The 16,685-nt window shown below is 54.5% G+C and overlaps 1 protein-coding gene across 1 annotated transcript; it reads right to left on the reverse strand.

Moving 5' to 3' along the window:
- Nucleotides 1-1,271: 1,271 nt before the first annotated feature.
- Nucleotides 1,272-15,618, reverse strand: HPS1 (HPS1 biogenesis of lysosomal organelles complex 3 subunit 1). The gene is made up of 18 exons (XM_049764385.1): nucleotides 15,505-15,618; nucleotides 13,808-13,939; nucleotides 13,464-13,606; nucleotides 12,276-12,384; nucleotides 11,061-11,227; nucleotides 10,567-10,663; nucleotides 10,021-10,101; nucleotides 9,857-9,926; nucleotides 7,309-7,364; nucleotides 6,301-6,468; nucleotides 6,043-6,216; nucleotides 5,709-5,770; nucleotides 5,190-5,324; nucleotides 5,050-5,115; nucleotides 4,232-4,376; nucleotides 2,534-2,647; nucleotides 2,035-2,117; nucleotides 1,272-1,523 (listed from the first exon to the last, which is right to left on the reverse strand). Exons 1-18 carry the CDS (start codon nucleotides 15,616-15,618, stop codon nucleotides 1,361-1,363), a joined length of 2,079 nt encoding a protein of 692 aa, XP_049620342.1. The 3' UTR covers nucleotides 1,272-1,360.
- Between the last annotated feature and the right edge of the window lie 1,067 nt (nucleotides 15,619-16,685).

The raw sequence follows: 16,685 nt of genomic DNA on the forward strand, positions 1-16,685 counted from the left end.
CCGAAGGAGAGCACAAGGGAAGGCAATGAGGTACCCATGGGCATGTAGCCTTGGGATACAGGAAACCAGAAAGGGGCCAATGACAGAAGTGTCTGGGCCCTTAGAGAAGAAACCTGCACCCCCAAAGTATAGGTACCCCCAATCCACTGGAGCTTCTACGGCCACCTGTCAAGCATGTGATGAGGGTAGGGGGGGGACCAGTGGCTGATGTAGGGGACTGGGCCTGAGTCCATGACTGCAGTAGATGCAGAGTTGGTCACCCACCCAAGGCTAAAGGTCATCCTGGACCCTCCCACCCCAGCACAATGCAAACATCTGAAGATAGCGCAGGGAGGATCCCTGAGCACCAGAGTGGTGCTTGAGTGGGTGCAGAGTGGGTGCTCGGCCCTTGATCCCACCCCTAAAGATCCACACTGCCGAGAAATCGCAGCTCAAATCCTACACTCAACTCCCTCATGTTTGCTGCTAAACATTGGGAGTCGAAGAGGTTGGCTGAGCCGAGGATGATGATGTGATGCAGGGCAAGGTCAGGTGACACAGGGTCCCAAACCACACAACATCACTAGATTCAGTGTCCTCCACACCACCTGACTCTGAGTCCTGCTACACAGAGGGACAAAGCACTCGGATGGTGTTCCTTACTGTCCCGTCTGCAGACCTTTGTTCCACCCACAGCCCTGATACTCAGCATTGCTGCCCTTTTAAAGCTGTTTCCAGAACATTTGGCAGAACTTCCTGATGAGACCTTCAACTGCTGACCCAAGACAGGCAGGATGCTGAGGTCTACTCTGCCCCTTTCCTCTTTCTCATCTCCCCCAGTCAGAGCTCTGCTGAGCTCCTGCCCTTGTGTCCACTCTGGGGTGGGTCTTCCTGCATCTGAGCCCTCTGGCCTCCCTAAGAGCCTGTGAGTGATGCTCAGTGTGGGGGCAGGGGGAGGGCTCAGGAGCAGCAGCACTTGGCAGGGCTCATTGGCATCAAGCAGGACCTGGGAGGACATGGCCAAACAAGCATTTATTGAGCGTCTGCTGAGTACCTGCAGCCTGGAGTCCACTTGGGGAGCAGGATCTGGGATTGGGGGGAACCAGCCAAGGGGCAGAGTGAGTCCAAGCCTGGCTAGGGGCACCCTGCTCCTCTTACTCTGTAAGAGGGGGCTCTGAGGCCCTGGCAGTGCCCCCCACTGTGCCACTGGGGACAGAGGTGCAGAACAGGCAACTCAGGATGAGAGTCCTCCTCCCCAGAGGGCAGGACTGAGGGGTTTGTCCTCGGGAGCCCTGAAGGGCAACTGGGGGCCTGTGCTGTGAGGGAGAAAGCCTTGACAGGCAGGGTGGGCTGGAGCATGACCAGGAGGTGCCACTAGCCTCTAGATCACGTGCACATGGGTCGTCTCCCACAATCGCTGTGCCAGCTCCCTGGCCTGCTGCACCAGCACCTCCTGTGGCACCACCGACAGGTGCAGGGTCAGCAGCTCCCGGCACCTGACTACCTCGGCCGGGTGGGACTTGCTGTAGTCACGCAGGCGCTCCCTGGGGGTGTGAGAGGCACAGGATTTAGGCCAGAGGCTCCCCTTGTACCCAGCCGGGCAGTCTTTTCTGGGGTCCCCCAGGTTTATCTCTGGGGTCTCAATCCAACCTGTGTGTATAGGGTGGGGGTGGGGGATCTGCTGGTGGCAGGATCCTAGCAGAGGGAGGCCCCGTCAGCAGGAAGCTCTAGGGCACAGGAATAGGCTGCTGTTGCAGCACGGCCCAGAGTGTGCTGGTTGGGTCTGGGGGTGGCGGCAGAATCTCACCTACTGGCCCCCTTGCTTCTTCTCACTGCACCTTGGCAGCATTAAACTTCTTAAGGCATGTGTATGAGTTTTGTGTGAATGTGTGAGTATATGTGTGCATGTCAGGGTGTGTACATATGTGTGAATAAGTATGAGTGCTCCTGATTGTGTGAGTCTAGGTGAGTGTATGATTCTGAATTTGAATACTAGAGTGTGTGTATCTGTGAATATATAAGTGTGCATGGTGTGGCTTGTCCCTGGTCCCTCACCTGTAGTAGTCTCCCCCCAGCACGCCTATGGGGGCTGAGTTGTCAGAGAGGACTGGCATCTCCATCATCTGTAGTTTGAAGCCCTGAGGGAGGGGGAAAAAGAGGATGTGGTGTGGAAAAGGGAATGGGGTACAGGACAGAACATGGGCCTGAGCCCAGCACAGCTAGGCTAGGAAAACCTGCACCTCATGTTTTTTCCCTCTGAGATGGGGTACAAGCACCTGAAATACCAAGTGCTGGGCTGATAGGAGAGGCAGAAGCAGGTGGTGAGGGTCCTTCTATCCCTCCCACCTCGCTGGGCACCAGCCTTTTGGACAGAGGAGCGAGGGGACTCAGAAGTCAGCAAACAGGGCCGTCAGTGCTCTGCTCCCTGCCCACTGGTGTCAGTCCACATGTCACGGGGATAGACAAGGCAGGCAGAGGCAGCAGTCAGTTTTCAGGACTAGACTAGCTAGCTAAGAAAGAGGAGTCATAGGGAGGGGGCACGGCAGGCACCTACCTGCTCGTTCTCAAACCATAAGAAGTAGGAGCAGTAGAAGTCACCATCCCGGAAGAGCAGCGTGGTGTGGCCCTTCTGCAGGTGCCTGCGAGCCAGCCGGATCAGGGACCACACCTGGGGGGCAAGGGTCAGCATGGAGAGGATCTGAATGGCAGGGTGACAGGCCCTCACATTCACAATGACCATCCAACAGGCACTGGACACATCAGGAACTCAACTGGTCAACGACATCATCACATCACCACAGGAGGCCAAAATGTAGCTCCCCGGGCTCCTCCTGCTGGCAGGGATGTTGCTGTCCCTCAGGCCCTGACATCTTTGGCGCAGAGTACCAGAAGCATGGGTGAAGTACGAGTTCACCACAGGTCTGAGCAAACAGGGACCACAGGGCAATAGGCTTTAGATCCCCCCCAAAAGACTAGCCTGCCTCAGGATATCATATGATTTGCCACGAGCAAGGTGACAGGCAGGGCAAAGGCTGAACCCATTCATGCACACATCCACACACAGGGCACTGTCTGCCTTGATGCACACACTCGGAAGTGCCATTTCCCAGGGGTTCAGCTTATAGGGCAAGAATATGGAGGACCTGGAAGTTTCCTCCCCATTATACTCAGTCTCCATTTCTGGGAAGATGTGCTGAGAGCAGACAAAGCGGAACACTGAGATGTCTGTGCACTAAGGTGGGATGCTGTGGGGTTATTTATAACAGCGAAGGCTGGGGCCGCTCTGAACGCTCATCGATGGGAAAGCGCTAAGTATAGGAGGGCGGCTTCCCACGATGGACCACCACGGAGCTGTTACAAATCACAGTGGTAAAGAACTAATGGCACGAGGAAATGCATCGGGGAGAAAGTGAAGTGGAAATGCGGCTGATGCCGCGGCAGAGGCAGCATGATCTCAGCTCTAGCGATCAGCCCAGGGAAACCACTGACTCAAAGGGACCAGGAAAACCCCAACTCTGTCCGGAAAGCAGGACAGAGAGGCAGAAGCTGCTGCTATCAGGAAAAGCTTAATGAACTCCACCTACTCTGGCACTGCATGAACGGGGCTGACCATCTCATACACCATCTCATGCATGTGCAGCTTGAGAAATCTAAGGCACTGGTGGGGGGGGGTGCCGCCCTCCCCCACAGAGGGTGAAATGGAAACGCTAACCAGGCTGCATCCTGGGGTATGGGCGAGTGAGGGGGGAGGAGGGTTCCCAGCTGGCATCTGTCCCACAGGACATGCCAGGCACACGGGCAGGTTCAGCAGCTCTGCATGTATTTCACACACAGGCCAGCACAGTGTCTCTTATCTGTTCCCTGCAATCACCTGTTTTGGATACATGCACCAGATTGCTTTGAAGAAAAATCAAATAAGAGAACTCCAGAGGAACCAGAGAGATAGTACAGTGGGTAAGGCCTTGTATATAGCCAACCTGTCTCAGTCCCCAGCTGTCCTAGGGCCCACTGAATGCAAAACCAGGCATGACCCCTGAGCATCTATCCCTGGGTGTAGCCCCCAAACAAACAAAATAACTCTTCTGTCCCTTGATAGAAGTTACCCAAATGGATGAAACCTGTGCTTCTTCTTCCCCTTCTAGTTAATTCTACCACTCTGGCATGTAGTCACATATGGGCAGGTGTATTTCCAACACAGGACATGCAAAGGGGTGGCAACTCCATGGGCCCTGGGAGATGAGGCAGCACTTACCTTAGCTTTGAGGAAAGCAGCCAGGGGCCCCCTGCCAAGCTCTGAGGAGGTCTTCTCACTGCTATTGAGGGAGGGGGCCACCATCTGGCCAGTTGAGCGGTCTATGTAGATGAAATGCACCAGGCCTGGGAAGTCCTCCAGGTAGGTGAGGGCTGAGTTAAGGGGCTCTGACAGTCAGGAACCAGGAACCAGGGAGCGAGCCTCTGCCCTCCACTTGATGCAGCTTCCTGAGCCCCAGAGTCTAGAGGCCTCCCCAAAGCTGTCCATGTCCACTGAGCCCAATTTCTCCCAGCTCTCTCTTGGTCTGGGAACTCCCAACCCTGAGAATGTTTCACATATAAATGTCTGTTCAGTTTCCACGTCCATGGGATAAGCTGAGCTGAGTGGGGGTACAACTGAGGCTGGCCCATCCTACTCTGCACCTTAGAAAAGGGGCCTTCAATATCCCTGTCACCTGCATCCCAAAGGTCTAAACCCTGAGACCTCATCTGTAGAATTATTCATATGGGAAAAATGCCTTATAGAGAGTTCCAGAGAAGGGCAGCCAGGATTATAGCAGGGTACCTATTAACAGGGTTGGGAACACAGAGAATCGTTCTCTCCACAGGACAGCCTCTCAGCAGTCAGTGCCTCATCAAGGCCATGGCACTCAAAGGAGTCAGCTGTGACCTCTCAGCTCTGCCTGGCTCAGGGGTCCCCCTGCCCCTGGACCCTGAGCCAAGGGTTTGGCGATGTGAGCTTGGGACAATAGGGCTCCCTGCCTCCACAGGTAGATGCAGAGACAGGCCTTGCCCTCAGCACAATGGCCATTAGGATATGACACCATGGTGACATTCCTCTTGCTCTTTACCAACAGGAAGTCCTTCCAGTCCATTAGCTTCTCTCTGTGGGGGCCGGGGAGGAAGAGTAGTGAGCAGCAACCTGACCCCCAAACCCATGAGCCCCCAGCCCTACTTACTGCATGAGCATCTGGAGTTGGTCCTGCAGGTGCTGAGGCAGCTGGGGCCCCCCATTGCTTGGGGCCTGGCCCAGGAAGTTGAGGCGATATAGGGAGCAGAGTTGGCGCTTCACCTTCCCACATGCCTGGAGCAGCCTAAGCAGAAGGTTGGGGTGTATTGGGGGCAGGGAGGGACCCAAGGTGACTCCCTGACCCCTCACCTAGGCCCAGGACACACAGAGCCGAGTCACCCTGAATTCAGATGGAAACATTACTTAGCACCCCTGGGTTAAAGTGGTAATGCAAGCAGGAGGGACACAGAATGCTCAGGGCTGCAGATGGCATTGCTAAGGGCTGGCAGGACCACGAGCCTGATAGTGGGGCCACAACCCTGCCCTCTGCTACTCTCTGCTCTCTCCCACACACACAACCATATATAGACCCACATACACTGACCCAGACACACATAGACCCCCCCCCCCACTGCCCCAGATCCCACACACACCCAGCCCCACCTGCATCCGTGCCAGCCCTACTTACTCAGAGGAGGCGCCAGGCTCATTCTTGGAAAAAATCTTGGCCTTAAATTCCGCCCAGGCACTCTGTAAGGAGGTATAGGTCAGGGCTTCCTGACACTGTTCCCATGTAGGCCTCAGGGGCTCTGCCCATGTGGGCTCTGTCTCCTGTGTGCTCTATCCCATGTCGAATATGCCCCATGTAGGCTCTGTCCATTTGGGGTGTGGCATGGGTACTGGGCTTCTCCCCCTTCTGAGTGGTGGAATTGGGGTGTGTGCCTGAAGGAGCAGGTAGGACCCACAGCCCCGGGCCCCTTGGCCAGTGTGGAAGCAGCCCACTTCCTGGGCTGAAGCCCTACCTGAATCTCTTGGCGGCCTCGGACCTTGACAAACTTGTCCATCCGCTGGCGCAGGTCCCCCAGGAGGGGGTGGGAGCGTAGGCTGCTCCCCATCTTCTGTTCCTCCCTGAGCTTCATCTCCAGCACAGTGAACCTGTCCAGCAGCTGGTGCAGGGCCAGCTGCGTGCTGGGGACCTAGAGGGAGAAGCACAGGCAGGGCAGAGCAGGATGGGAATCCCTGGGGGACAGGTCCAGTTGAGTGGGCTACTGCTCCCCTACCTTGGTCAGGAGCACCATGTTGATGCCCGGCCACAGGGGCAGGCAGTACATGGTGTGGGGCACCAGGGGGCAGTAGCTCTCCTTCACGCAGGCATCCAGGAAAATCCTCCTGGGGCTGGCAGGTGCTGCGGAGCCAGGTACCAGCGTTTGGAGAATGTCCTCAGCGATCTGTGAGGCAGATGGGCTCTTAGGGAGGATGTTGGGGGACATTCAGAGGGAGAAAGAGGGCTCACAACTTGGCTCAGGCAGTGAAGCATTTCAATGAAACTGAGGACAGTTATGGATACCATGAGTACCTCTCTGCAGGGAAATATGTGCACATATATTTGTAAGTGTGAGTTTAAGAACTTACAGCGCAAAGCCGTGGGCCTAAACACAGCTGCTCTGAGGTCCTGCTCAGATAAAGGTCAAGGTGCGGTGCTGGTGGATGCCTGCTGTTGCTAAATACACTGAATGATCAACTTGGAGAATGTGTGGGAGAGTCGGGGCAGAAGTGGAAACCATGTGTGGCTGGGAAAAACATGCAAAGCAGGTGTGTGCCTGTGTGAAAGCCTAGCCTAGGTGGACCTTAACAACTCAGAGTGTGTGGTGTGTGTGTGTGTGTGTGTGTGTGTGTGCGCGCGCGTGTGTGTGTGTGTGCACAATTTAGGACTGGGAGACACAGGACTGACCAGTGGCTTTTGTTCCTCTTTGAGACTTCACTTTGTTGTTGCCCATTTTTCTATAATGAGAACCTATTTGGCTTTCTCACTTAAAAAGACTAAAAATTGAGTTTGCTTTTTTATACTCCCAGGAAGAGAGTGAGAATTTCTTGGGATTCTCATTCTCCCCTCAGTCCTGTCCTTGGCCAGAGCTCATCTTTCTACCAGCACTATCTGGGGAAGGGGCAGAAGTGGGTTGAAGCTAGGGCCGAGTCCCCAAGAGGGCAAAGTGGGTCCCATAGAACTCAGCTGCATCTTTAATCAGCTGATGTGGGATAGGGACAGCCCCTCCGCAAGAAACACACACCTGAACAGGGGGGTCATCAAGAGGTGGGGTGCTCCCTTCCAGCCAGATGGTGCTACCTGCAGGCCACAGGGAAGTACAGAACATAAATAAAAGGGAAAGCAAAAAGTGGCCCTACAGCATGTCTAGGCTGAGAGAGGAGCAGCTTTCAACCACTGGCAGGACACAGAGCACCTTCTTGTCCCGTGCCCAGCTGGCATGCTTGGTCCACTGCCCATGCCCTCAGGGCTAAAGCAACCTGGGCCTCTGGGGAAGAAATTTGGGACCTGAAGTGCCGACATGCGTGATCCTGGCTGGGCCACTGTCACTCCACTAGGGGGCAGCACTCATCACTGCCTTCCCACCCCCAGTCAGCAGCCTTTGCTGAGCATTTACTATGGCCAGGAATCCAGCTCCATTTTCCCGCCTGCCACAGCTCACAAAGTCCTAGGGATCCCCTGGCAGGTATGAAATATGGCATGCTTATTATAAGAGCCTTCTCTTATATTTCACTGCGGATAACGAACATTCATAATCATGTTTCTCTGGGGAAGCCTGTGTCTAGGTTTCAGACACCTGACTTACAAATGCACGGATGCACTCTAAGCCATTTGTAAACTGGCTGCTGCCTGTATTGAGGGATGGCACCGCTTACAGTGCCGAGGCAGAAAGAGCCAACAACAAAGCAGGGGCCCGGGAGGACAGCGACGGCGAGGCAATCATGAAAAGCAGAAGAAAAACAGCTTCATTCTATCCAAGGTCACTCCAGAGCTTCTTGGCATGTCGGGGCTCAGGGAGGGCTCAGAGGACCCATGTCAATCACAGACCCTGGCCCTGGGAAGTGTGCCACACACGTGGCCTCAAATGAACAGAGTTCAGAACAACTAAGCCAGAGGTTTCCAACCTCAGCTGCACCTCTGACCTTTTTTTTTTTTTTTTATTGTTTTTTGGGTCACACCTGCAGCACTCAGGGATTACTCCTGGCTCTATGCTCAGAAATTGCTCTGGCAGACTCAGGGGACCATATGGGATGCTGGGATTTGAACAACCATCCTTCTGCATGCAAGGCAAATGCCTTACCTCCACGCTATCTCTCTGACCCCCTCTGACCTCTTGTTTTTCTTTTGGAGCCACACCAGGCAGTGCTCAGGCATCACTTCTGGCTCTTCACTCAGAAATTGCTCCTGGCAGGCTTGGGGGGGCCATATGGGATGCCAGGGAATGAACTCAGGTCTGTCCTGGGTCAGCTGCGTGCAAGGCAAACACCCTACCTCTGTGCTAAGTCTCTGGCCCCCCACTCCTGACTTCTTAAAAGCTGCACTGTAAGGCCTGCAAAGGCCCTTTTGGAGCTCTCCGCTGCCTGCAGAGTCCTGTGCAGACAGGTGCAGGAGCCAACCTGCAGTCACCACCCTGGCTTGCTGTGGCTCAGAGCTTATGGGGACATTTCTAGAGGTATCCAGAGGGGGACCCATGACTTCAGCAGATCGGCTGGCATGACCCAGGACAAGGACCAGACCCACACACAGCCGGGTAAGGACCACACAGACCTACAGGCAGCTCTGGGCGAGATTCAGTCTGGGCGAGAGTGTGGCAAGTAGCTGGCTCAGTAAGTGAGATCCTGGCCTCTATCTCTGGCACCTCATGTCAAGCTAACACAATAAAAGAGCTCGGCTCCTGGGATATTTCTCCTGTGACCCTGGCAACCCTGGTCTATCTGGTGGCCTGAACCATGGGATTCTGCTCTTCTTCTCCTGAGCAGTTCGGAGAGCTGCGCCCATTCACCACAGCTCTCAGCCAGGCTCCTCCCTGCTCTGACTGGCTGGCAAGGAACTCTAGGAATATTTTCCATTTCCTGTTACCGTTTACCCACATACTTTGGAAAAATAGGTAAGGTGGATGCTGGAGGTAGAATATTTATGTTGAAGAGATTTGGAGTCAAATGACAACTGCCTGATTCTAGTTTCTTGTTTCGTAAGTGACTGAAGGAAGAGAAGATGCATCTAAGGGCTGCACTTTTCTTTCTTTCTTTCTTTCTTTCTTTCTTTCTTTCTTTCTTTCTTTCTTTCTTTCTTTCTTTCTTTCTTTCTTTCTTTCTTCCTTCCTTCCTTCCTTCCTTCCTTCCTTCCTTCCTTCCTTCCTTCCTTCCTTCCTTCCTTCCTTCCTTCCTTCCTTCCTTCCTTCCTTCCTTCCTTCCTTCCTTCTTTCTTTCTTTCTTTTTTTTTTTTTTTTTTGGTTTTTGGGCCACACCTGGCGGTGCTCAGGGGTTACTCCTGGCTGTCTGCTCAGAAATAGCTCCTGGCAGGCAGGGGGACCATATGGGACACCGGGATTCCAACCAACCACCTTTGGTCCTGGATTGGCTGCTTGCAAGGCAAACGCCACTGCACTATCTCTCTGGGCCCAGGGCTGCACTTTTCAACGGTCAGAGTTCCACAAGTCTTCAAGATCTTTGAAGACCTTAAATTCAGGGGCAGCTCGAGGGGGTAGGGGATAGACCTAAGTTTTAAGGTGCCTGTGCTGGGTGGGAGTCCCACTGAGGTTTCGGGACCCAGGACATGTTCTGGGGTCTCACCTGAGCTGTGTTCGCCGGGAGATGTGGCGGGTGTAAAGTACTCCTCAGGCAGTGAGAGGCTGTCTGTCTCCTGGTGGGGAACAGAGGATTCAACCTGAGCCTGTCCCCCGTGACCAAGTACCCCTTCTGTACCCAAGTACTCCCTGACCCAGGGACAGACATACGGTCCCTGTCGAACTCTTCCTGGGAGCCTCTGTCAGCCGCACAGGGATGTTCTGGCTGCTCTGGAGCCATTTTGGAGAGGGCTGCAAGGCAGAGATGTGGTCAGCATAGGTCTGTGTTCTTCTGCCTGCGCCCTGTGCACAGCTGGGCCATAGCTTTTTTGTCCACAACTTTCACATCTCCAGGCTCCTGACTCTCTAGAAGAGCTGATGTGTCAGAGAAGCCCAGTGCAAGACCTCGAGACGCTAATGAGGACAGTGATGGTGGCGGGTGCTTTTAGATGTGCCAGCTTCTGTCGACCCTGAACGCCAGGCTCCCCATGGTATTAGACTCTTATCAAGCTGACCTCCACCTGGCCCAGTGAAGCCAGGCTGCTCTGTTGTCTCATTGTAATTCTAGCCCATCACACTACACACGTTCTAGAATTCACTGCACAATGGAAAACAGCAGGAAAAAGTGTTGGCCAGCCCCTGGCCAGCACTCCAGAGCCATCTCTGAGTCCCACCACTCGCTGACCAGCCCAATTTTCTGGGGTTGCCTCCTGAGACCTTGGCACCATCGTCCTCAGTGCTGCTCTCACTGGCCTGCAGGTCCTGCACCAATAGGATGAGGGTGAGCAGGTCGGCGGGGCGCAGGGCGCTATGGCTGCAAGGAGAACAGGGCAGAGGGTCAGCTCCAGGGCCTGCAGGAGCTTTTCAAGTCAATGCCGGGGATGTGTCAATGTTATGGGGAATAGAACTCAGGTCAGGTGCACATAAGTCACATGTTCCTGACTGTGCAAATATCTCCCTGGCCCCTTAATTCTTGACACTAAAGTTTTGGTTGCATCAGAAAAATCACCAGGGGGACTGGTCACCACCACCAGGGTGTCCTAAATTCAGCTTCCAAAATTGGGTGGAAGGAGCCTGGGAAAGGAGGGGGCAGATGGAACTGAATCTGAGGTGGGGTTTTGAGAATGGTGGTGTGTAGGGTTGGAATGAGGGTTTAGGGAGAGGGAATGGGGAGAAGAGGTTAGGAGGGCATGGGGGGGGGGCTGGCTCACCTGGAGTAAAGAGCCAGCAGCTTGGAGTGCACCAGCAGGAAGGCGTGCAGCACGTCTTCCCCAGCGCGCTGTCGCTCGGGCTTGGCATTCACAGCCTGCACCACATGCCGCTCCAGCACCTTGATACACAGCTCACAGAGCTGTGGATGGACCAGCCGCTCCACAGCCTGGGCCACGGGGAGAGGAAGACTCGTGAGGGACAAACACCCTCTCCTCCCATTGGGCTGGAAGCACCCGGCAGTCTAGGGACCAGACTCAGGGGGATGATATGACTCAGGCCAGCACAGCACACCCTGCCTTCTGGGCGCTCTATCTACCGAGAGGGATGAGAGGGACAGAGGGACGATGGGTGAGGAAGCAGATCAAGCACCTGCCTGCTTGGTCTGCAGAAACAATGTGGAAGTCGGGCAAGCACCAGGCACCCACAGGTAAGAGCAGCTGGAGGAAATGCCTCTAGTGCAGCCAGCGGTGACCTCTGCACTGAAGGAAGAAAAAGAGACAGAGAAACAGAGACAGACAGAGATAGAGAGATACAGAGAGAGGTGAGCTGCAAACACATAGGTAGACCCAGGCCTGGAGCAGATGCAAAGGCCCTAATGTGAGCAGAGGGTTTGGAGTGGGACTGCCCCACCGAGGCACAGACCTAAGTAGAATTCCCCAATAACGGCCTTCAGAGAGTAAAATAAAATGGGTGGATGGATTTTAAAATTGTAATGTTGTCCAGTTATGCTAAAATATCAGAACACAGAAGCTGGCAGTGCCCGGATGCTGGACAGCACGGTGGCCCTCACCAGAACCCTGCCCACCTCAACAGCCCATTCAGTCTTGCTCCCTTTGCTTCAAAGGTGCCCAAGTCACAGGGCCCCACAGGGTGGGCGCTGAGCAAGACCACCGGTAGAAGGGTGTCCAGAAGAGTAGGAGAGGCAGAGAAGTGAAGAAGTGGAGAGGCCTGGGCAGGATCTGAGAGTACTGGGTCCAATTGCATCACTTTTCCTGACTGCCCACCTTAAGAGTCCAGGCAGGGCTGTGGTTCTGCCACTCTTGTTGTCCACTCTTGGACACAGTAGGCAGGTGGGCAGTGGTTACCCCAGAAGGGGTTCCCAGCACACTCAGCTTCTCCATCTCAGTGGTCTCGATCCTGCCCTCAGGCCCCCCCATTTAGTGCCCTTCATGGTCCCTGCCCTCTGACTCCCTCTGTGACCCTTGGCCCCTCACCTCCACAGCGAAGCCCTGCTCCTGCTCCCATAGGCGGCAGTAGGTACACAGCAGGCTCTGGAAGTGCCTCCACACCTGCATGCGCTGCTCCAGGTCTGGAGGCCGCAACCTGGCGAGAAAGTTGGTGTCCCCAAACTTAAGCAAAGGCCCATCGTGCCAAACCACCCAGTCCTCCTGTAACCAGGCGGAGTAATTGGGAGAGCCCAGAGGCATGAAGAATCTTTGGGGAGGGGCCTGGCCTGTGGCGAGGAGAAGAAATGGGGTAAGGTGCACAGGGAGTAGGAGACACCCCCCATGCAAATTGCTTCTCTTCTTCCCAATCTCCCTGGCACAGTCACAGGCAGGAAATGGAGCCAAAAGCAGCAAGAGTAGAAGTTTCCAAACCGATTGGCCCTACTGCCTTGCAGAAAAGAAAAAGCAGTTGTGCCCTGTCTCAAAAGCACCCAGCTAACAGAAAAAAGTGCCCACAACTGCACCTGCAGACACTTACCTGTGACTTCAGCATCCTGCAGAGGTTCGGGGCTAGAGGAGCCCAGAAGGCGCCTGAGCTTTCTAGACCCTCACGCCTCCCACAGGAAGCCCTGGCTACTCCTGTATCTTTCTAACTAGGGCCACACACAGACTGGCCCTGTACTGGGATACAGGCGACTTTACCCTTGTGGGTTCTGCCTGGGCCCTGAGATGGCCTCAGCTAGTCTGTAAGGGACCAAGGGGAGCCTGCCCTTTCCTTTCTCACCCAGGTCCCCCCTGCCCCATCATGCCCAGAGTTTGCACCCAGGTCAGAGCCAAACTTCTTTCCTGGGGCCCAACCTGGGATACTCTCCTCTGAGGCCTCGTTCTCGGGCTTTGGGCTGTGAATTTGGGGGTCTGGTCCCTTATAAAGTATTCATGCAGGTCCGTGTTTTCTCTGCAGGGAATATGTGACACTTGGGGAAGCCAGACAGGACAAAGTACTTTCCTGGGGGTGCCAGGAAAGGTGACTGAGCTCTTACGGCCTTGTTGGGGGGCTCTGGTCCAGTCACTGTGTTTCCTCCTCAGGGAAAGAGGATATGGTCAGAGGTCAGATCTCCACCATTCCTCACTTAGGCTCTGCTTTTTAGACCAGGCCCCAGACAGGGACAGTGACAGTGTGTAGCAGGAACATCACAGGGGGTCTTAGCCAGGGCCCTCGGGACACTGAACACTCACTCCTTCCTGATGAGCTGGCTGTCCCTGGTCACCAGGCCAAAGTGCACTTTGAACAGGCAATTGAGCACACACAGTTGGTGGCGCAGGGTCCCCTCGTCCTCTGCAGGGTCCCCACTGATGGCGATGAACAGGCACTCTCCGAACTGTAGGCACAGCAGGGCTGACGGGGAGCCCAGCTGCCCTTTTCCCTGGGGTCTGGGGTGTGGGTTGGTGGTGGAGGGGATAGCCAAGGTTTTGGATCATGGATATCTCTGCTTTCTCAGGAGAACAGCCCTGCCTTCCCTGACTAAAGGGAGAGGAGGGTGGAGCCAGCAGGGAGGGAGGGACCCAGCGCTGGTGCTGACCAGGTGGAGGACGTATAGGTGCTTGTCTGTGGAGAAACAGGTGTAGGTGTCGGAGATCTTTTCCAGCATAGTCATGGAGGAGATGATGATCGGGGCCAGGAGGGTGCTGAGCTGATCCTCCAGGGCCGGCAGCTGCAAGAGGGCAAGAAATAGCTCACATGACAGGTAACCAAAGGAAGGGAACGAGAAAACAGCCAGAAGACACGGTGCTTGATGCAGAAGACATGGCAAAGACAAGGGCCGGACCAGCCAGAGGTCTACCTGAGAGGGAATCACTGTCCTAATAGGGAAGATGGCCCCCCAAAAGTAAAAAATAATGACTCCTTAGTGAGTGATTAGGAAGGAGGGAAGGGCCCACCAGCTAACTGGGCCATTCAGGTTCTGACTGGAGGAAGGAATATTTGGGGTCAGATCACAGCTGCAGAGCAGAGTGCTGGGGATACTGGATGTGGCACTGGCAAGCTCAGGGGATATGTGTATCCAACCCCACATTATTGACGCAGTTAATGTACTTTGGGAAAAGCAAGCTGATCAGAGACAGGGGCTAAGATGTTCACTGCTGCCTAATTTATAGGAGCAAAGACTGAAAATAATGTAAATGTCTAGCCCAGAGAGGACCATAAATAACAGCAGCTCTGAAGCTAGAACACACACACACTTCTGATACTGAAGTGTTTCCAGTGACGTGGAAAATTGCTCTGATCCAAAGGAATGTTACCAAAAAGCGGCTGAATTTCAAATGTGTGGACAGAATATTCGTCCGGGTAAGCAGACCAAGTCAGAGTTATTACTGTGAGGTAAAGGGATGAGGGGTGACTCCCCCCTACTTTGTGCCCCTTTCTGTACTCTATTTCCATAATAAGCAGAAACTGAATTCTAGATCCCCTTTTTCCATCCCTTCTCTCTACCCTGCAAAACAAGGAATAAGAAACTGGAGCAACATGGGGCCGGCGAGGTGGCGCTAGAGGTAAGGTGTCTGCCTTGCAAGCGCTAGCCAAGGAAGGACCGCGGCTCAATCCCCCCGGCGTCCCACATGGTCCCCCCAAGCCAGGGGCAATTTCTGAGCGCTTAGCCAGGAGTAACCCCTGAGCGTCAAACGTATGTGGCCCAAAAAACCAAAAGAAAAAAAAAAAAGAAACTGGAGCAATAGTAGAGGGTAGGGTGTTTGCCTTGCATGCAGCTGACCCTGATCCAATCCTTGGCATCCCATATAGTCCTCACTGCATATTGCTAGTTTGCAGACCTGAGTTCTGCAGGATCGAGTTCTGCAGGGAGTTGGGTTGGAGAACCTCCCTCCTGATTCTTGCCACAGGAGTTGGATCCACAACTGTCATCTGATTCCCATGCTGATGGTCAGATCCTTCATGATGACCATCCTTCATGATGAACATCCTTCACATGTTTATCTGACATTCTGCTATCTTTAATGAAGTGTCTGTTTCAGTCCTTTGCCCATTTGTTTTTGTATCAGGTTGACTGTTTATGATTCTTTATTATAACAACCTGAATCTATAACATGGCAGTAATACCTCAATATAGCCATTTAAGATTTGAATGTGATTTGTTTTTAGGCTCAGTGGTCCAGTCAGAGAAATGGCGATGGCACCATGCTACCTCTATGGTGGAGTTCAACACACACCATACCACATAACCTCTTGCCTGGGCCCTCCAGACTCCATGCCCATCCCGGCCCTCACCTCTTCTCCATGCTCAGACTGCCCCAACCGCAGTCGCAGACTCTCCTCAAACTCCTTGTCGGTCCAGTAGAAAAGGACCTCGGCACCATCCGTGGCCACCACGATGCACTTCATCTGTCAGGGAAAAGCAAAGCCAAGGTCCCTTCCCAGCGCCCTGCCATCAGCATGTGGAGAAACACAGACCTGCCACCACCCCTACTCCTCCATAACCAGGGAAACATTGGTCACTCCTTTGGATCAGGACTTGGGCACACACTTGGGTCAGGCCAGGAAGGTGATGCCAAGGCTGGGTACTTTCCCTAGTGCTCCCCAGCTCTCCTCCTGGCAGTACCAGAACCAGAATGTTCCGTGGAATAAGGGCCACGTTCAGAAAGTCCTGCACAGCTTCTCCAGAACACCTGGAGGACAGACACCCCTTCACCATGCCCTGTGGCCTTGGTGGGATCTGTCAGTCTGCCTCGGTATAGTCAGGACAGCCTCACATCGCCTAGTCTGGGAACCCCACGCAGCAAGGAGCTGTGCCCCAAGATGAAAGGAAGGAGGTGCAGGCAAGGCCTAGTCTGGGCTTGAGGAGGCTCAGACCTCTCCCGGTGCTGTGAGAACTAGCACAAACTCTCCCCAAGACCACAGGGTAAGCCGGGGGTGATCTCAGCGTCGCATACACAGCGGAGTGCAGGGCTAGTCTGACTCCCCAGTTGCAAGCCTGTAGCAGTGCCAGGGCAAAGAAAAGAATGCTGTCACTTAGAGTCTGGGGGTAAAAGGCAGGGAAGGAAGGGGACAAGCTTAGGGTAAGAAGGAAACGGAACACTGAGCAGAGGCAGGTCAGATCAAGCCCAGCCACAGCAGTGCCCCAAGGGGGTGGCCGTGTAGGGACCCTGGGGCTCTCGTCCACAGACCCCAGACTTCTGCATGAGTGTCTGTTTTCAAGTTGACATCTAAGTTCTGATCTGCTGAGCAAAAGCAACCCTTGGGGATCGCCACCCACCTACCCCCGCCTGGCTCGGAGACCCCAAAGTGCCTCGTAGGGGGGCTCTCAGTCTTCCTCCAAACCCCTTTAGCGGGCTGGGACCCCGAGGAGAGCACCTGCAGGGCGCGAGGCCCCCAGCCCTATGCCTTCCCCCGCTGGCCGGCCCAGCTCCCGAACTTGGCAGGTTCCGGGAAGACCCACTTTGTAGCAGCAC

This window comes from Suncus etruscus, chromosome 17, assembly GCF_024139225.1.
Source record: "Suncus etruscus isolate mSunEtr1 chromosome 17, mSunEtr1.pri.cur, whole genome shotgun sequence".
NCBI lineage: Eukaryota > Metazoa > Chordata > Mammalia > Eulipotyphla > Soricidae > Suncus > Suncus etruscus.

Bases quoted from the DNA above. Each gene is read 5' to 3' on its own strand.
- HPS1 (XM_049764385.1), bottom strand. From the start codon at position 15,618: ATGAAGTGCATCGTGGTGGCCACGGATGGTGCCGAGGTCCTTTTCTAC. The intron at 9,927-10,020 runs GTATGTCTGTCC...GTTCCCCACCAG, and splicing joins GGAAGAGTTCGACAGGGACC to GAGACAGACAGCCTCTCACT. The intron at 2,648-4,231 runs GTAAGTGCTGCC...CTTGCCCCCCAG, and splicing joins CTGCTTTCCTCAAAGCTAAG to GTGTGGTCCCTGATCCGGCT.